The sequence below is a fragment of the Dermacentor silvarum genome, chromosome 7, assembly GCF_013339745.2.
Source record: "Dermacentor silvarum isolate Dsil-2018 chromosome 7, BIME_Dsil_1.4, whole genome shotgun sequence".
In the NCBI taxonomy this organism is placed as follows: domain Eukaryota; kingdom Metazoa; phylum Arthropoda; class Arachnida; order Ixodida; family Ixodidae; genus Dermacentor; species Dermacentor silvarum.
This window is the reverse complement of record NC_051160.1, coordinates 91137632-91159193: the sequence shown is the minus strand read 5'-3', so window position 1 is coordinate 91159193 and position 21562 is coordinate 91137632. Positions and strand designations below refer to the sequence as shown.

General features: G+C 47.0%; 1 protein-coding gene across 1 annotated transcript in view; it reads left to right on the top strand.

Annotated features, from left to right (window-relative positions):
- The window catches only part of LOC119458270 (glucoside xylosyltransferase 2), a 103043-nt gene that overhangs the window by 53429 nt on the left and 28052 nt on the right, over positions 1–21562 (top strand). The window contains exon 2 of the mRNA XM_037720105.2: positions 16769–16916. Coding sequence (XP_037576033.1) covers positions 16776–16916 — 141 coding nt within the window. The 5' untranslated portion in view covers positions 16769–16775. The remainder of the gene's footprint in view (positions 1–16768; positions 16917–21562) is intronic.

Genomic DNA, 21562 nt, shown 5'->3' with positions numbered 1-21562 from the left:
ACGCGCGTTCCGCGCCATGCTTGCTTAACGGCTGCAGAAGTAGGCGTCTCTTTCCTCCTTTACAATCACCATATATGTGGAGCAAACGCGCCTTCTTCCGATGCGCGAGAGGCCGTGGGGGAGGGAAGGAAGGGGGAGGGAAGGGAGGCGACGTTTAGCTGCGGCACCAAGTGCCTATTTATATCAGAGGCTCCGGCAACAGTCACCAACGCCGCACGCATTTTGAGCGAACGCGGGCAAAACACCGACGGCGTCGACAACAGTTCTGCGCGTTGCCGGTGCTGCTGCATGTCCAAGTTTATACAGCTGATAAAGCTAATATCATTACTCCGTACAGCTCTCTACAAATTTGCTATCGCAATTGATGCTTCACCTTTCAGGTGAAACTGCGACAACTTTTTTATGCTCTCTGGCTACATACTGCGTCGCCAGATGTCGCTACCAGGGTTGTTCCTATCGTACAGCTTTCCCGTTACCGAGCGAACCGCAAACGCTAAGAAGTTTGCGGACAGGCGAATACTAGCTTGAAGCTCAATAAAGAAGGGATTTTACTGCGTACTGCGTGGTGTCTTCAATATGTTTCAAATGAGTGTGTTCAACATGATTACTGAGTTAATAGCTACTGAATAAACCCCAACTGCAACAGAATTTTCGATCACGTACAAAAACACAGTTTCAGATTATCTAGGCCACTGAGCAAAATTGTCCTGAAATACGAGTGGATGCATCATAATACACTCGAAAAATCGATGTTTTATTGCGATAGTAACTATATGGACACTCAAAAGCAGATTTCTGCCGTCGCCGTCGCCGTCGCCGTGAGGTTTCGTATGACGTCATTTGGAGATGAAATCGTCGCCGCGCGCCGAACGCTGTATATATGTGCGAGTGAAAGGGCGCGAGGGGCGCGTCTTTCACAGGGAGTGAACGCACGGCGGAGAACAAACGCGCGTTCTGCGCCGTGCTCGCTTAACGGCTGCAGAAGAAGGCGTCTCTTTTCTCCTTTACAATCACCATATATGTAGAGCAAACGCGCCTTCTTCCGACGCGCGAGAGGCCGTGGGGGAGGGGGTGGGAAGGGAGGCGACGTTTAGCTGCGGCACCAAGTGCCTATTTATATCAGAGGCTCCGGCAACATACCAACGCCGCACGCATTTTGAGCGAACGCGGGCAAAACGCCGATGGCGTCGACAACAGTTCTGCGTGTTGCTGATGCTGCTGCATGTCCAAGTTTATACAGCAGATAAAGCTAATATCATTACTCCGTATAGCTCTCTACAAGTTTGCTATCGCAATTGATGCTTCGCCTTTCAGGTGAAATTGCGACAACTTTTTTTTAAAAACCGAAACGTAAAAAACGCCGCCATTAGTAATCGCCGGACATGACGTACGGCTTAGGCTGTAGAAAACAAGCAGGTTATATACTTAGGCTTCTGGAGCGAAGGTGGCTCTCCAAAAGTGAAGCCAGTCGCCGCCATCGTGCTAAAGGCAAAAAAGCCCGAACAGGATCGAGTAGCCGCCGTAGGAAAGCGTGGAATGCGTTCGTCGGCCTTACATTGATTGCGCGCTGTTGGAACAGTGTTAAGGGAATGTGGCATGCTTTCCGAGGGCATTGCAACATCTCAGCAGGTCATGGCTGCACTAACCACTCCCATATATTTACTCTAACGTTCCTCCTGTAGCATAAGCTCTCGTTGTTTGCTCACTACCGGGTGGTGTGCGTACGTTTGCTTCCGTTGGGAACGCTTAGGAAGGTGCCCGCATATGTACACACATGAAATTAACGCTTGGAGTAGTCCTGGCACGTCACTGCAGAGGTATTATGTAGAAGTGCTGACTGGGGCTGTGACGAGCTTGCGCATTCTTTCAGGACCTCCTCTATTCGGTTTATACGTACAGCGCAGTTCCTCTTCATCTTCACAATCTCCCTCTCTCGCTCTTTCCGTGTTAGTAATACGGAAATCAGTGAGAGCGTTCACAAGAAGGACGAGCGCTCCACTTCTGACAAAAAAGAATGGAAGGCTTATGAGTTCAGCGCCCATCCAGCCAGAACTCTCTGGTAAATAATTAAGTTAAATTAAAATTTAAATCCAGTCCACTTCTTCCCTCGCGTTCGCATCGGCATGTCTTGCAGGCTTCCTGTTCGTTCACAAATTTGTACCAGCTCGTGCAGAAAACATTCTCCTGTAAAGCGTGGACACATAATGGAGGAAGAGGTCAAGAAAGCTCGCAACCAAGTGCAGGATAATTCAAACTGTATGTAGAAAAGGAGGAGTCATCAGAAATAAAATCAGCGAAATAGAGAAGGTGAATTGGATGTAAACAATGGAAAGAGAAAGGACCGTGGAGATTTACAAAAATGAGAAGAAAGAAATTACAAGGGAAAATCTGTACGATAACACAAAGAGCAGTGCCTTGCTATTTGAGGCTCGAACCGGTTCCTTATGTAGAAAGGACGAGCGCTGTACTTACAAACTGCGAGGCAGTACAGTACCTGACGGCATCCTTTGACGAGTAGCCACCTGCATTTAGAAAGGATGGCCCTACATGATCCCCAAGGTGCATCACTCTGACAGACCCTTCTACTCATTAAGAAAAGAGCTATACACTAATTATTGTTTCGCTGAAATGGTGGCGGACTGTTGAATATTAAATAGTGTCAACCAGATTTGCTTTCATGACTCCACTTGAAACATATGCGCATGATCTCGCGCAAAAAGATCGCACGCTTATCAAGCTTTACGCGATGATTGTCCTACAGTGTTATCTGCAGGAAAATCTTCAGAGGATGCTGCAAGAGATGCAGCAGGCGGAACACCACCAAACTCGTCAACGTGCCTAACAGCTCCTGCCACTGCATCATAACCACTGTCTGACTTTGGCATGGGGAATCCTCGAAGAAATCAGTGGTAACCGAAATTGCTCTATCACCACAAAGGTGCACAGTGAAGGCCTCCGATCATCACGTTTTCGAGCGCCATAACCATGACCTGGGCTTAAAAACTAGCACGAGGGAGCCTCTCACGACACTTCGATAACCGCACTACCCTCAACAAAGGACTGCTATTTTCCAAATTTCACTAACAATGCCAGCGAGCAGTCTCCACGTTCAAATGCTGCTAATTGTGCGAGGAACCGTTAAGAGACCCTACTATGAGTGCCACTAACGATGTCCACATTCACCAGCGCTGTGTACGCCACTATAGCTGCAACGCACAACACTCGATTAATGGATCAATTCACAACACGTTGTGGCCGGCCACTCAAAGTACCATGAAGATTTCCCGACTCATTCAGCATCACCTTTCTTGTTAATTGAATTGATGGCACAACGACCGTGAGCTTTCCTCTTTTATTCATTGAACCAGCCACGGCAAACAACAAGATCCTAACCGGAAGCCAGACGGTGGTCAACCTGCTTGTTCATGGTAGTAGAGGCTTAGTGAGATCAAGACTTTGGTGCCTAATTGGGAAAACATACGTTGACAATCTTCCGTTCCTCTATTTTTTTAGAGTGTGGAAGAAAATAAGAGCAACATTTCCCACGAGTCCCATTCGATCATAAAAACGCAGTCTGCCAAAAAAGTAAGCTTCAATTTTAAATAATATATTTGTGTCCGAGGAGTGGTCCTCTAGGTAAAAAATCAGAGTGAAGCACTCGCGAAAAACAGACCCTCTCCGCAGTAAAATATAAGTTCACAATCTACAGTCAACGAAGACCAGATAAAGCCGACGTCGGGACAAGTTCTAAGCACGTTACAGCCATATAAAGCAACTTGCAGAATTTTGTCAAAAAGACCACTAAACAAGACCCTAAGCTGACACCAACCTTTGAACCATACGTGTGCGATTGCTACATACATTTGAAGAACGTACATTGGTCACAGGCATCCGATAAGGCTAAGAAATTAAATATTAGAATCATTTCAAAATGAGCAATTCCAGAATAAGCATTTCAACAGCCATTCATTCCGTTTGTCTTTTTGATAATTAATTCGAATAGCATATTGCAAAATGGTAATGGGTGACAAGAAACCGCTTGTCACTGTTGTGTAAAAGCTAGCCGTCAAGTTAAGTGTTCACTTGTCACTCACATCCTGTGTGTTCCCCTGTTTTCGTGCACTGCAAGCTAGTGATGAAGAACGAACAGGTCCGACCATCGGTGCTTGCGTAAACGCATTTACCAGAGTAAAGTGGGTTACCCGTAGGCAGTGTGGTTAGGCATTGTTCTCTTTCAAAAACAGCCTCGAAGTTTTTCTAATCACGTTTCTTTTCTCTATGATGGAGCGCTTACCTAAGCACACATACGTGAGGTTGAACCAATGAAACTTTCAGCACTAAGTAGTCTGTCCTAACTTCTTTCAGCAAATTGTATGCGTAAGTTTCAAGCTTGCGCGAAATATTTTATCACGAATTTGTGAAGTTAATGGGGTAATAGCACAGAGTACTCGCTCATTTTTCGTGAAATCTGAGCTTCGGCAGGAGCTACTGGGGCCGATACAATTTCTCTTGTGAAAAGAGCAGTTCTTGGCGAGAAAAAGCGTACTGATGGTGTAGCAATTGCAGATATTGTGTGAGCGCAGCTTTATATGTCTGATATGAACATAATTCTAGCTAATAAAAACGAAGCAATCAACACATGCGCACGCGAACGCAGAAACGCAAACATGCAAAATTAAGTGCTACTCTTCTTTTTTATGATGTGAGTCTGCTTGCTTTGTAATTAGGTGCAGATTAGCAGTTTCGGTGGTTACACTTTAACACTGTCACTAGTGAAGTCCATCATCTATGATGGCTTGTATTTGTGCAGAACGGAACAACGTGTCATGGCTGTTATCCGCCTTACGCACCTCCTACTCAGCCTGTGTGCGTTAGCAGGACTGGGTGGCCTTTTTGTGATTCGCCTTCGTTACATCAACGTGGATGTCAACTTTTCCCAGTTCCGTGATATAGCCCAGGACAAAGACCAGGATTCTGACGCCTTCAGCGACGTGGTTCTTGTCAAGCCCCTTCCAAGGTGAGCAATCCTCAACTGCTCCTCGAGAACTTTTCTCGGAGTTCGCATATCTGAAACAAATTCCCGCGGAACCCGCCTCACGATGGCCGTCAACGTCAATGCGATTAGTATTCAAGCAGTGTAGCGACCATAGAGCTAATTAACCAAATATAACCAACTCTACAAGGAAGAGCTCGCCATAGCGTCCACGCGTTGAAATCGGTAACGGCAAGGGCGTAGCCATGCTGCTACTCTGTGCATGCGCGCAGGCGCAGTTGACGAGATGCGATTAAGACGAGACGCACAATCAACGTGACCCCGAGCCTCTCTCAGTATATCGCCACCATATAGTTCAGGCGCCCGAAAACAAATTCTTTCGTGCACCGTAAATTTTACGTCTATATTTTATAAATATCCATTCGATCTTTCTCAAACACACAAGGAATGATCTTTACAGATAGTCCATACGTGCGTTCTACGTGTAAACGCTTCTTTTTCCATCATATTTTGAGTATTTTTGTAGGGTTGCGAAAATCAAACATGGCGGCGCCATTGTAGTGGCCACTTCTTTCGCCCAGCTTTTCCTTTAGAGAAGCGACCCACACTACTGCCACCGTCGGAACACGGCATGTATGAGCTGTGTACTGAGGCCTGGGTCCTCTCTTGCGCCACGGAAGGATTGTGGGATAGATGATATGAGCGTTCCCTTTGAAATGGGACGGTGGGTTGCGCCACCAAGCTCTTGTTCATTTTTTGCCTCGTGTCCATCCCCACACACCAAGAATCCGCAGCATCAAAACTTTCTGAACCACTATTGTGAACTTTGATTTTCTACGCCTCCCTGGTTTGTAGTCTCCCTACTTTTCTGCCACTAAACTTCCAATCGCCTCTTACTATATTGCGGACGTGTTTACTTTCCCCCTGCTATCCCTGAAATCAAGGCCTTCAAGGCGGCCAGAGGAGCCTAAACCGACAGCTGGCAGATATCCTCACGTTCTAACAAAAACATGTTCCATCGTTTCCAGCTTTACTGCAGCAAGCACATGCTTATTCTTCCTTGGTGTGCCTTCCTGGCGTCCTGATCTCGCTTAGAAAAGTAAACTTCCCTTTGAGTTCTAAGTTGTTTCTTTCCTTATGTCGTTTTTTTTTTCCTTTGAGGTAGTTAATTATAGCAGGCTTCTTTCCATAGCCGCCACCCAAGTTTCCATACCGGTCGCACTATACCGGTCGCATACTTGCTGGTAAGCTTCCTAGTTGCTTTCCTCTGCTGTGAGTCAATGTTTTTCCTGTACAAATATCTGAACACTCTCGCAACCCATTTACTTTCTTTCATATTTCCTCAGTCATTCTTCAAAATCAAGTTTCCTCTGAGCTTCCCTCACTTCAAAACTTGTCCAGTCCATATCACCCTGCTCAGCTTCTTGTGTAGTCTTCCCGTGAGCGCCTAATGCGACGCGTCCCGCAGACCTTTGGCTGCCATCGAGTTCTGATTGTACCTCTGACTTCAAGCAAACAACTGCATTTCCAAGTGTAAGTTCTGGAACTATTACACCTTTCCACATACCCCGGAGCACCTCATGCCTAATGTATCCCTATAGCGCTCTGTGTTTCATTATGACCTCATTTCTCTGCCCGTTTACTCTTATTGTTCTAACAGCAGAGCTGTTTAAGCCGGCCGTTAGCTCGCTAGTCGCCCACAAAAAATGTGGGCCGATCCTGGCAGTAGTGCAAAAGGGTCCAAGCGCAATGGCGCATACCCTGTGAACTACTTGTGATGACAACCTGTAATCACACTGATACTCGAAAAGCATCCGTGCGTCGATTTTACGTCAAATTATCGCCTCTTGAAGATTCAAGGTGAGGGCTGCCTGGCGAAGCCTAACCGAACGGGAGTGATCACAGCATTGGCGGCTGGCCGCCCGCTGTAGCCGAGAGATATCTGTTAAAAGATAATCCTGGGCAAGGCCAAAATGAACCCCATCAAAACCGCCTTGGTCGGCGCAGACCCTGAAAACACCCAAACCTCCGAAACACGGAAATCAACGCCGCAATCGCAGGTGAAAACAACAATTCTGATGGCAATGGGGGAGACTGGTTTACGGTTGCCCGTAAACGCCGACGCTACGCCAGCCATTCGACAACTACGACTGGAGAATCGAAGCCAGACCGCATGCCCAACCAGGCACACGAACGAAAACCACGACTACCACCACTTCCACCGTCCGACTGCAAGATCGCCTTCCGTCCACGAGACGGCCTCGACATCAGCAAATGGCAATCAAATCACCTCACCCGAGCGGTGAGTCAAGCTGCCTAATTACTGCAACCGAATCTGACGCGCTCACACTGTGAATCCGCAAGGTAAAGAACCTGGCAGTGGCGAGTACGCCAAAGGAGGAGCTGACGGAACACATCAGCCGGATCACTACCCTCCAACTTGGTGGGAAGGAGTACCAAGTATGCGCATACGTGGCCTGCCCCAACATTTCCTCCAAGGGAGTTGCCACTGGGATTGACATTGAAATTCACCGAGACGAACTAATGGCTAATCTACGCTCCCCGCAAGCACCGATTCTCTTTGCACGCATGCTCGGAAAGTCGACGGCTGCTCCGATCACCTTTGACGGGCTGGAGTTTCCCAGAAGAATTTTTTTTATTATGTAGACGAACTCCTATCTCGACCCTACCGACCGCTATCTCAGGTATGCAGCCTGAAAACCGGGCACAGGGCGGACATCTGTCCCCCACTGGAGAGTGCCCGGTGCAAGAACTGCGGACACAAAAACCCGTCGGAGGACCACCAATGCCAACCGAATTGTGCGCTGTGTGGAGGCGATCACCCAGTTACGGACCCAAGCTGTCTAGCCAGGCAACGCAAACCCTTCAACAAGTCCCACTTCTTACGTAACGCCGGCTACACCAGTGACGCCAACAACATTCCCACCACCAACAACCCTGGGAGTAGCACTAACCAACCACAAACTCCCAGGTAAAAATTGCCGCCAGATTCCACGGAGACAAACGCAGACAGAAGCCGATCACCCCAAAGATCAACGGACTCAAAGAAAAGAGATAAATCCAGGGACACGTCCACATCCAGATCACAAAGCCTACCACGCGCAAAGACACCCCGACATGAACGACATGGAGCAGCTGCAAACGACCAAAGGGCGGAATCATGGTCACCCGTCGACATGTTGGAGGAGAGCGAGAGGAAAGCGGACACGAGGGACCCTGGAACGTATCCACCAAAGGTGAGCTGGGATGAGAGGCTTTCAAACTCTTCCCCCTTACGCTCTCCCTCTGCCGCCAATTTTCCACCCCTTACAACATGCACACGAAGTACTCATACAGGGCAGGTACGTCTCACAAGTAGCTTCGCTGCCAACGCCCAAGTGCAGGAAATGAATAATGACATAGCCCGAACGCTCAGGCACGAGATGCGAACGTTAGTAAACGAAATGACAATAACTCTTTGACAGGAATTACCCCAGTTAAATCACGAGTTTCAACAAGATAGAGAGTGTCTGAGCAACGAAATGCAACGGAAAAGACAGGAACTCAAGGAGAGTTTCACGCAAGATAGGCAGGAACTGAAGGAATAAATCAAAACCACATTGCAACACATGTTCAGTAAGCTAACCCAAGAATTTTGACAACAAATTCGCGACGAAGTTACTCAAATGGTCGCCCACAACGCCACCCCCAACCACACCCGTGTTAGTCCGCTCGAGGCAAGAAAAGATATCCGGACACATACATACACACGCTCTTCATCTCAGGCCTGTTTACATTAAATCATGGCTAGACAGCAAAATGTAGCGCAACCACAACCCACCAAAATTGGGCAATGGAGCTACCGCAGTTTCCTCGGGAAACTAGGAAATCGAACGCAGTTCATACACGCACAGACACACACACCAGACGTATAGGCACTACAAGAAACATAGAATGAACCTAAACTGACTGGATACAATATTTTCGCGTACAAACAACACCACAATGGTCCGATTAAAACAGTCACATTAGTGTCAAAGAGGTTAACCGCAATCGACCACACCCTCCGAACACACACCGCACGTACTCATCGAAATCATTCCCGTACACCGGAAGGAGCCTAGCTTCTTTGTCCTCAACATCTATAGCGCCCCTAAAGAGCGGGCAGGCTGTTTCGACGGGCTATTCAAACACGCACAAAAGGAAACAAAGCAACGGTTACTTATCGTAGGGGACTTTAATGCAGCACACCCAACGTGGGGTTACGAGACAACTAATCCAAAGGGTCGACGGCTGGCACAACAAGGCTTAACCATTCTGACAGACGCAGCCCACCCAACGAGAATAAGCAACAGTGTCAGTCGAGACACCGGCCCGGACCTTACGCTGATCAAAGACATCAGGTACCAGAGATGGCACAACCTCGATGAGACCTTCCGTAGGGACCACAATATAATAGAAACGCATATAATAACACCGCGAACAAAAATCAAAGAATGTAAAATACAAATGACGGATTGGGACAAGTTCCGACAGCGGTGCAAGCAAGATAGCATCAACAAAACCTACGAAGGCGGCTTGAAACCAGAAACTCTGCAGGAATGGATCCGACAAATTCAGACAGATTTCCATGCGACAACGAAAATCATCGACACGTCACCAGAACATACCGATGTCGACAGGCACCTATTACACCTTTGAGAGGCTCGCCATTGCCTTCAAAAACGATGGAAAAAGCAAAAACACAATCGCAAGCTCAGGCAACGGATATCCGCCTTAACAGCCCAGGCGGAAAGTTACGCAACCGAACTAACGCGAAACAATTGGAAGAACCTATGCAATGAAATGCAGGGTACCTTGGGCACCGCCAAAACGTGGGTACTGCTTAGAAATCTCATCGATCCCAATGAAACCAAAGCAACGAGCAGCAACACAGTTGAAAAATCTTGAGACAGGCACCTGGGAATGATGCGGCCATAATAGAACAGCTAAAAGATACTTACCAAAAGCTCGTATGTGTACAGGCCCCACACTAGATTATAAAGATTACCCCATGCGGAGCCTTCGGAATTAGACAGACATCACACAACATGAAGTTAGAGCGGCACTGCATCGAATAGTACGCTACACCGCCACGGGAGCAGACAGAATATGGTACCGGCTTTTAAAAAACCTCGACGACAGATCGATAAAAAACTCACGGATAATTTTCAATGCCACTGGCTAGAGGGCACGCTGTCACAAGAATGACGGCACGCCTATATTACAATGATGCCAAAACCAGGCAAGCAGCCCTCTCTAAACCAATTGAGACCCATCTCGCTCACATCATGCATAGGAAAGTGTTTCGAAAACGTCCTCCTGGCTAGGCTTCAGCCGTACCTCGAAGAGCAAGCCTTATTGCCGCACACAATGTTCGGTTTCCGACCAGGGCTATCCAGTCAAGACATACTGCTCTATATTAAGGAAGAGATCATTGACTATATCAGCACCCAACAAACGAAAGCCATCCTTGCATTAGACCTGAAAGGCGTGTTTGATAACGTAGCTCATGACCGCATACTCACCAATCTAGCGGCAACCAAATGTGACCCACGATTATACAATAACGTCTGGGCGTTTCTTAAAGATGGTACTGCAACAATAGGTATATGAAATATACGTTTGGACTCCATCCCTCTCGCGAGAAAACGCACGCCACAAGGATCAGTGCTTTCCACCGTGCTATTTGGCATAGATATGAGCAGACTATTAAGCATAGCTATGAGCAGACTTGGGAATGGCCGAGAGCCCGATGTGCGACTATTGTATGTGCGAGGAAACCATCGAGCACCTATTGTGTACCTGTCCTCGCTACGACGTACAACGCCTCTATCTCAGGACAACTTTAAACCGGCTGGACTCGAGACCGTTCTCTGAGTCAAAGATACTGGGACCATGGCTACACCCGTCACTGGCACAAAATGCATTGGGTGCATTAGTACAGTATTTGAAGTGCACCGGTTTAAGAGACCGCCTATAGTGTCCCTGTACATCGTCCCACGTGTACTGAGCGCTCATTCTCTCCCTATTTTTCTCTTTCTATCTCCCCTTTCCCTTACCTCTAGTGCAGGGTAGCAAACCGGATGCTCTTCTGGTTGACCTTCCTGCCTTTCCTCTCCTTGCTCTCTCTCTCTATGAGCAGACTACCTGCACTACTAGATGCCATACGGGGAATTAGGCATGCGCTTTATGCTGATGATAGCACCATCTGGGCCACCAGTGGCTCAGATGGTGAAGTACAGGACACACTACAAGCAGCAGCGCAGGCCGCCCAGCAATATGCACGAGCAGGGCTACTTACGTGCGCAGCTCAAAAGCCAGAACTGCTTATGGTGACAAAACTCCAAAGGAAACATCACCTACCGCCTGACATCATGGTGACTATCGAGGGTGAACCTGTTAATAAGATAAACAAATTGAGGTTACTAGGACTCCACGTTCAAGCCTATGCGAAAGCGAAATATATCCTGACGCTACTGAAGAAACAGTTTAGTCAGGTATTGCACATGATACGGAGGGTGACTAACCACCGCCACGGCCTAAAGGAATCCGACGTCATGTGCATCATACACGCTTTAATCGTAAGCCACATTACCTATCGCGCATCTTACCACCGATCCACCCAAAAACAAACTAGCTAGACATACTCTTACGCACAGCGGTGAAAACGGCGAGAGGCCTTCCTATCTACACCTAAACATTCAGAATATTAGAGCTTGGTTTCCACAACACCATGGCCAAATTAATCGAAGCTCATAAAGTCAGTACGATTGAACGACTGTAACGAACATCGACTGGAAGGCACGTACTCAGGTAATTACGATACCCCGCATCTAAGTTTGCCCCACGTGAACCCTAGTAAATCGCACCAAACATCAAAAAAAAACATTACAGGAGCCCCCATACCTCGGAATATACACCCCGAACACCAAAAAACCTGGCGCGCTGCACGTGCAAAGGCACTGCACCGAGCATACGGCAACGACTTCGACACCTTCTACACAGACGTGGCGTACTACCCCTACATTACAGCTAAAGTGGTAGCGGTGGCCGACGGGAGAGGCGAAGCAGTATTATCAGCCACAATACGCACAGACAACTGCACGGAAGCGGAAGAATGTGCCATAGCCAATACACATTCTCGCCGATCATAGCCCATGATCAGCGAGAATGTGTATAGCTAACTAAACTCCCGGGTAATATCATATATATTCTTACAGATTCCCAGCAAGCATGTCGAAACTACGCACAAGGGCGGATTCCCCCAATGGCTCATAAAATGCTACACGAGAAGCAACATATTGCACTAGGTCACCTAGTCTGGACACCTCGGCATGCGTGTCTCTCTGGCAATGAGCGCCTTCATGCGACAGCCCGAGGCCTCACCTGTCAGGCGCCGGTGAAAGGCCAGTCGAACCCAGACAAGGTGGAAACGATACCGCTTACATACACGCATATACTACAACACCACAGACTATCCCGTAGAACATTGCCTCCACCCCACGTGAAACTAAACCGTGCAGATGCAGCCGCTTGGCACCAGCTCTAAACAAATACGTCCCCCAGCCTTGCTCTCCGCCACACTTTTATTGCGATAGCAATTATATGGACACTCAAAAGCAGATTTCTGCCGTCGGCGTCGCCGTCGCCGTCGCCGTCGCCGTCGCCGTGAGGTTCCGTATGACGTCATTTGGAGATGAAATCGTCGCCGCGCGCCGAACGCTGTATGTGCGAGTGAAAGGGCGCGAGGGGCGCGTCTTTCACGGGGAGTGAACGCACGGCGGAGAACAAACGCGCGTTCTGCGCCGTGCTCGCTTAAGGGCTGCAGAAGTAGGCGTCTCTTTTCTCCTTTACAATCACCATATATGTAGAGCAAACGCGCCTTCTTCGGACGCGCGAGAGGCCGTGGGGGAGGGGGAGGGAAGGGAGGCGACTTTTAGCTGCGGCACCAAGTGCCTATTTATATCAGAGGCTCCAGCAACAGTCACCAACGCCGCACGCATTTTGAGCTAACGCGGGCAAAACGCCGATGGCGTCGACAACAGTTCTGCGTGTTGTTGCTACCAAAGCCGCTCACCTTACTTCGTATGACATTGCTGTGTTGCTATCGCATTCATTGCTTCGCCCTTAGGGCGAAACTGTGACATTTTACCCTACCCAGCACCCCGACAAATGACCATTCTGTGGTGGGCACCCAAACCTCTACCATTCTACGTGGCATTGCTCCAAACCACCCGGCCTACCTATAGAATACCAAATGCCTCCCCATCCCAGTGGGAAGCCGCTCTTTCCAGCACAGCCTTAGACAACCAGCGATACCTGATCGTCTAAGCTAGCCGGATAGCAGCAGCAAATGGGGCCCTGGACTTCATTACAAAACAACAAATAAAGTTTTCTACTACTACTACTACTACTACTACTACTACTACTACTACTACTACTACTACTACTACTACTACTACTACTACTACTACTACTACTACTACTACTACTACTACTACTACTACTACTACTACTACTACTACTACTACTACTACTGCTACTACTACTTCTACCTGTGAACTAGCGAAGCTGAGCCTGGATAAGTCTATCTAAACATAGTTGGGACTACTTAAGCTTAGTCAGTCATCGATAGCCAGGCGATAGCCAATGAATAGCTAATCGGTAATCGATCAATCATCTATAAATTCCGGAAAATGCTGGGGATGACTTGGTAGTGCTTAGCCAAGCCCAAAAGCCAGGACTAGCTAGGTGCCCATTAGCTCCGCTGTCTATTTTGCATTGCGCCTCCAGTGCAAGCTACGCTGTTTTTTATTTGTTTCCGTATATCTATTGCCTTCGTTTATCCATATAGCAAGGTATTTGTATAATTTTACCCGAAGTAATTCCTGTCCCTGTGTTGGCCCCGTTAGTTCACTGTTTTCATTGGATACCATAACACCTGATTTTGAATGCTAAATTTCACACATAAATTCTCGCCTTCCTGTTCACAGATATAAGCCAGACGTTGCATATCATTTGGTTGTTAGCTGGCAATACAATATCGTCCACATAAAATAAACCTGGATGCTGCTGCTCTACTATTGTGCCCGCCTGTTTCTATGAGATATTAAACTCGATTTTGATTCCCTCTAGCACCCTTTCTCTCTTTACCATGTACATCATACGAAACAGCTGGGTAATGTTAAAAAAACCACGTATAACGGTCTCCGTTATTCTGAGGATATTTCAATACACTGGGTAAGACCAAATAAGTTATCATCCAGACGCCTACCGATTTCGAAGCCATTCTGAAGTTCCCCTAACATACCATTATGCTCTGCCCATGATTGCAATTTTAATATAATTGCCTGCATGGCTAACCTGTATATAATAATGGTGTTCGGGTATTGTTATCTCTAAACTACTGTCATCCAGCCAACTTGTTCTAAATGGATCCGCCTTGCGAACTCCATGGCTAGAATTAGTAAATTGCAATATGGGCCATAAAAGTATTACTAAAAAGCTTAATGTTTTTGTTAATTAGCCGATTATGCATTTCAATATTTTGTGCAAGTAATGTCCGCCTCTTCGAATAGACCAGCTCATGAACTAGAATTGTGCTATCGGCCACAGGCAACTTTTATAAGTTTTCGAAGTGTTCGCTAAAACACCCGGTATATTTAATTTTAACAAAAACAATAGAATGGACGACTTAGCCTCACAACTTCGGGTTACACGATATTGAAACGTGTAATTAGTGAGGAATGAGTCAGCTTGCGATACCATCTTTTCCTACATTATTGAACGTCTGACAGCGCATTTCTGATGCAGCTCAATGTGCATATTTAGGCCGAAGCTAAAAGCCCGCAAATGACATGCTAGTGTGGAGGTCGTACCGGCACCAGGAGAGAAACGCCGGTTGCGACAGCCTTCTGAAAACCGGCCAGGTAGAAACCGGCGTTACTACGTGATATCTTCTGTGAGAAAAATATAACATTGGACTCACCGATTCATCTGTATGAAACGAGTGCTAACACCAAATATTGCGCAGCTGCTCTGCATAGGCACACGTTTTCAATTAACCACCGCTGTAGCTTAAAGGAGATAGCGTCGCTCTGCATAGCTGCGGATTCGATGGGAGCGAAATGGCAAAAACGCTCGGGTACTTAGATTGAGGTGCACGCTAAGAGCCCCAGGTGGTAAAATTATTTTGGTATCTTAAACTACGGTGTGCCTAATAATTATATCGTGGTTTTCGCACGTAAAACCCCTATAATTATTTCAAACTTTGTCATTTATTTTTCATTCAGCCTTTATACAAGTATCTTCATTATTCAGCTCAAGTCTCACGGCAGTTGCACATCTCTGAATATTTGAAATAGTATCTTCTTTTTGTCGGTTGGTTCTTCAATTGAAGATAATTCCACTATACCCTCCGATAACGTATTAGGTCCTCGATTGTCTTGTATGTCCCGAGATTGAAAAGCGAAAATGCCATTGAGCATAGGTCGGCAGTGTGGGAGAACACTCTCACCATAATTTTTTCCAGGCCCCGCACTCACTCACGTTCACGCTCACCTCCACTCACACTCACAAGCACTCACTCACGTTCACACTCACCTCCACTCACACTCACTGGCACTCACTCACACTCGCACTCACGCCTTTGAAATGAGTGAGAGTGAGTCTGAGTGAGTGCACTCATGAGTGAGTGCGCCGACCTATGTCATTGAGAAACGTTCACATACTGTTTCACATATTACTTGGTTCATTACTGGTTCATCCCACAATTTACAGTACTGAGCAAACCCAATACACACCTACATCGTGAAAATCTGGTGAATTGAAGTTGTGCAGTATGCACTGTTCCCATGCCCACTGAAACTTACTTCGGCGCTCTGGCTCTTTAAACTGATGACTGGCGGTGGCGGTGAGGTCGATGCGTTTGACAGACCGTAGACAAGCTTAGCTGCTGCACCAATGCCGTGGGAGGATATCTAGACACGACTGCTGTTCAATAGCATTTTAATAGCACACTCTTGTTTTCCGAAGTGACCAACAAAACCATATGTAGCTAACGTTTGTGGAAATAAGCATAGCTAATTTCGCAATTATTCTACATATTTACATTCGAAGCTCCAAGAAAAGTGCGTGCGATGACATCATCACTAGTACGCACATGTTCTTAGAGAACAATAGTATAATTTGACTCTCACTAAGCTAATTTCGTATTCACTTTCGATAAAAACACTAACTCCCGTGTAGCGTAGCTGTTGCGAGGGAAAGAGGGAAGTCAGTATGTTTCTGTTTTTGCCAGCATAGATTAGGAGTGCAGCTTTATAAACCATACCGGACTTCTAGATTACCGGGATACTCGTAATCTGCTACGCAATTATCGCTTACAGTGCCTCTTGACAATTGAGTACTGAATATTGAGGTTTCAGTGGTCATCATAACTACTCGACCACTGCAGGTGAAACGTGCACTGAATTTTGTACGCGACGCTGCTGTGTGTGTCAATTTCCGTAAGACTGATTCTATCGTCAACTATTTGCCCGGACGATCCCGCGCGTTGCTCGTGTTTCGTTGTAAGCCCACTGTAACCACGGATACCGAAACTGAGCGGAGCTCCTCCAGGCACTCATTTGCCCTATGCTCAAGAGAAGCGGCTGTACTCTCAAGTACTACATGATCATTTTCTCCGAGACGGAAAGTTACCCTAACTCTACAACCACTTATTTCGTTTTACAGCAAGAGAATGACCCTGGTGTTCGTCATATGCGAGGGCCATTTTGATCTTGGCATCGTTGCGGTCAAGTCAGCTGTAGCCTACTCCACGTCAAGGCTACACTTAATCGTCATCGCAGATAAACGGAACGAGGAAAAGATGCGAAGAGAGGTAAGCCTTGATGTATGTCATATATAGAAGCCTTCTATTGCACAGGGGCGTCGCATTTCTTAAGCGTCCCAAGGTTTCTTTTGCACAAGGTCGAACAGCTATTCTTGAGGATTGGTTCTACTAATCCACTGAATAGGCCAAGAAATTTCGGCTTGCTTAACACCCTATAAAGGGGTTAAAGGTTTTCTTCATTCCAAAACCGCACGTGGGTCCGAGTTTACACAATTGGTCCTTGATCATTGCGTGCTACCTACACCGCAACACACCCTGCCAACGCTCCGAAATCACTATGCTTTTGATCTATGTTTCAATTACAATTGACTCTTGTCCATGTGTATTTGGTGATGCTTTTGCCACAACTAGCCTCATCGCAGCGTGAGTGTGAGGAACGCAGTTCGTCCCAATGACGTCCACTCCATGGTTTTATTTATTCTGTATGCCATAGGACTAGGATGTGCAAGATCCTCAAGGCAGAATTCCATCGACAAGCACGCGTCTACACAAGGTCTCCACCGAGTTGTTTTGGAGGCCTTGCTACGCGAAGTAAACGTGCGTAGCAGAACTTGGCACAAAGGGCCTTCTGCCCGGTGGAACGTGTACCTCCTATATCGATGAGATCTTGAAGCTGTGCAAACTAGTCCATATGCGAATGCTCGAGGAACATAATCGCCTGCTCACGGGGATTGAGAAGCACGTCTGACTGGCAACGAAACTGCAGGCTCCGCTTCAAACATTACAGGTCATTGACGTACTATCGGCCTCAAATGAAACGCGAACAGCGGAGCGTTTGGCCGAAGCATAACTGAAGGTATCATCATCATCATGCTATATTTATGTCCACTTCCGGATGACGGCCTCTGCCGGCGATCTCCAATTACCCCTGTCTCGCGCTAGCTGATTCGAACTAACGCCTGCAAATGTCCTAACTTCATCAGCCCACCTAGATTTCTGCAGTCCTCGACTGCGCTTCCCTTCTCTTGGTTTCCATTCTGTAACTCTAATGGTGCACCGACCATCCATCCTACGCATTACACGGCCTGCCCAGCTCCATTTTTTTCCTCTTAATATTAACTAGAATATCGGCTATTCCAATTTGCTCTCTGACTCACACCACCCTCTTCCTGTCTCTGAACGTTAGGCCTAACATTTTTCGTTCCATCGCTCTTTGTGTGGTCCCTAACTTGTTCTCTAGCTTCTCTGTTAACCTCGAAGTTTCTGCCCCATATGTTAGCACCGGTAGAATGCAATGATTGTACACTTTTCTTTTCAACGACAGTGGTAAGCTCCCAGTCAGGATTTGGCAACGCCTGCCGCAAGCACTCCAAGCCAATTATTCTTTTGTAAATTTATTTCTCATGATCAGGGTCCCCTGTGACTAATTGACCTAGATAAACGTAAACCTTTACAGACTGTAGAGGCTGACTGGCGATCCTGAATTCTTGTTCGCTTGCCAGGCTATTGAACATTATCTTTGTTTTCTGCAGATTATTCGTCAACCCCACTCTTACACTTTCTCGGTTAAGGTCCTCAATCATTTGTTTTAATTCGTTCCCATTGTTGCTGAATAGGACAATGTCATCTGCAAACCGAAGGCTGCTGAGATGTTCGCCATTGATCCTCACTCCTAAGCCTCACTCCAATCACTGATTCTCACTCCTACTGAAGGTATATGTGCGCCATTCAGTCATCATCATTGACAGGCGCGAAATATCTGGTAAGACTACACGGCGTGATGATGCTCCTCCTATAGTGCGATATTCTCGTTCCAGTTCTCGTTCTCTTTTGTATGACAGAGAAAAGAAAATTCAAAAAATAGAAGCAAGAATATCGCAGTTATCGTTTCACTCGACAAGTATTATCGCCCAGTGAGGCGAAACCGGATGTGCAGTCGGCGTCAAATGAAACGCGAACAGGGGTGCCCGGGGTACAGTTTGCCGCGTCTAAACGTCTTCATCACTAGAGATGGATCGATCATGCAGTTTGCCTGCAGGTGGCGAGGATGATCGTACTGCTGTGACATTTTAGCCTGAGGCATCTTTCATTTTCTTCTCTCGCTTTCAAATAAGGCAACCCAAACAGAAACAAAAATATCGCAGTAGGGCATCGTTTGGTGTTGCGGTCGAGCCAGATGTGCGCGCTTGTCAGTGGTGAAGAATGGACAGCGCGCACTTCCGTTATGCTTCGGCCACCCGCTGCGCTGTGCGCGTTTCATTAGACGCCGCTAGTGTGTTACATACTTTCAGAGCAATATAATATTGCTGAAGTTGCACGGCATAAAAGGAAACGCTGTTTTACGCATTGCATGCGATTGTATAAAAGCTAATGTCATTGCCTATATATACTTCATCAAAAACTTCGCTTCAAACACTCCAATACGTGCGTTGGATCAAGAGCACTGTACGGGCTGAATATTTAACAGCGAAGCTGTTTACGCCGACCGTCAGTCCGTGTGTCGCGAACAAAAAACCTCGCTGAATGATGACGTAACCTGCGTTCCCTAGCAAGCACCTGCCACAGCTGCGCCTCGCTTCTCCTAGCTCCGGCACTTCTCCTAGCTCCTCCGCCACCGCGCCAGTGATGACGTCACTGCACGTTGCAGTAGCGCAGCTTCTAACACCGACACCGCGTTGCGGTACCGACACCACGTTCCAGCAGACCCGCTCCGTCAATGCGATCGCCTGGCAATCACTTACCTAGCTTCGTCCAGCGATGTCATTGCTTCGCGACGCAATTCTACCTTTGCTTAGCCATGAAAACACTTTGTGAAGTTTGGCCATGTCGTCAAACTGATTATAAAAATCATGTCGCCACGACGGCGACACACACAACTCTCGTAGACTTCGCACTGAGCAAATCTAACATGAGACGGCGAAGAAGTACAAGACTCCCGAAGAAGAAGCAGCTCAGCTAGAAGCTCGTCGTGCCACCAGCCGAAAACGAATGCGACCATTGCATGCTCATCCGGAGTATCAGCCGGAGTATTATCCGGAGCCTAGCAAAACTTAGCCAAACGTAGCAAAACTTAACCGAGCCTAGCGAAACTGGAAGAAGCTAGGTAATCACCAGCTCGGCTGTTTACCTTGCACAACTTACTGCAAGCTGCGCTAACTTTTTCGTCCCGGGCCCGCACGAAAAAACTCAATGTACCTGCCTTAAAAGCGGCATTGTTTAAGTGTGTGTGCAAAGATATTATAAAACTGCAGTCACAATAAAACACTGCAGAACCTTTTCCGACAGAGCAAGTGTGTAGCTATGAAAAGGACGATAAAAGGAAAGACTGGGTTGACAATTTCGGGCAGGACATAATTTTAAAGCCCTAATGTAACACTTATTGTTGTGAACATCCATAATCACGCACACTCGTAAAATGAAGTGGCAGTTTTGCACAGGCGAAGCATTGACAGCGATAACCACGTTCATCGTTGCGATCGGACTCCTTGCGCGGCGTTCTAACAATACGCGGAGGCGACACGGCGCGACACAGCACGCAAGGCAAGTGTTGCTAGGCAGCAGGAAAAGAACAGCGCGCAAGCAAATATACGAGACACGTCACAACGCTGGCGCCACGATGAACGTCGGCAATGCCGTTAGCGGTGTCACGCCTCAGTGGTTCGCGAGCTCAGGTCAACAGAAAACAGAAAACAGCCGGAGTTTATCAGCGCTAAATTGAGCTCGACGCTTACTGACCTTTCCATACAGGCGGTGTGGTGAGCAAACAGCTGCAGCAACGATAATGTATGCGCGCAGAATACTCAAGCCAGGAGAGGAATCCTGGCTCCGTAAGAGCTAACTGAGCGGAATTTGAGTGCGCGGGACAAGATAGAACAACAAATAGCTCGGTCTCATAGCCTGCGTGGCACTGGGAGTTACTTCGCATCGACGCTCTTACAGCTAAACAAACTCCCCACCTCTATATATACCCCTTCAAACCCTCCACGCGGGGCGCAAGCTTGCGCGTCGATACCGGGACACCACGACAGTGGCCGAAAGATTCTAAAATAATACTAGGTGCATAGCAGCTAAAAGTACAAACAAAAAGTAAAAGTACAAAGTCTAATTTGGGCACGACAAATATGACGTTGGGAAAAGCACTGCGACGCCTACTTTTGAGAGCCCATGACAAAACCCTTCTCATATGGTAATTTATGGTGCACGAAGAACATTGCGAATGCTGTTAAGGTGGAAGCGATCAATGCTGCAGTGCGGCAACCATAACGCTATTTTCAAAGGAGTACAATAATTAAAAACCAATGACATAGAGCAACTGCAATATAATAATCATATCGAGAGTGATTAAATACTGCAATAACAAAAGTGGTAACAGTCGCCCTGCATCTAGAGATATTGTAGGTTTTTTTTTTCTGTTGCGAGAACAAAGTTTCTTTTTGCTGAAAGAAAATGAATTACATTTCTGTTTACCATGATTTAAATTAAAATTAATTAGAAAAAATCGCATTGTTCTTTCCTCTATTCTTGTGTTTTTTGCTGCAGTAATTCACCAACAGTTCTTCGAACTTCTCATTTGAGCTTCCCACAGGATGCTTTGTATGTATGCAGAGTGCCCTCTTGTGCCCGAAGGCCCAACATAGATGGAATCTGGACCTCGGCCGGGTTCGGGCTTGAAGCCCTGGGCCTGTGCGGGCCCA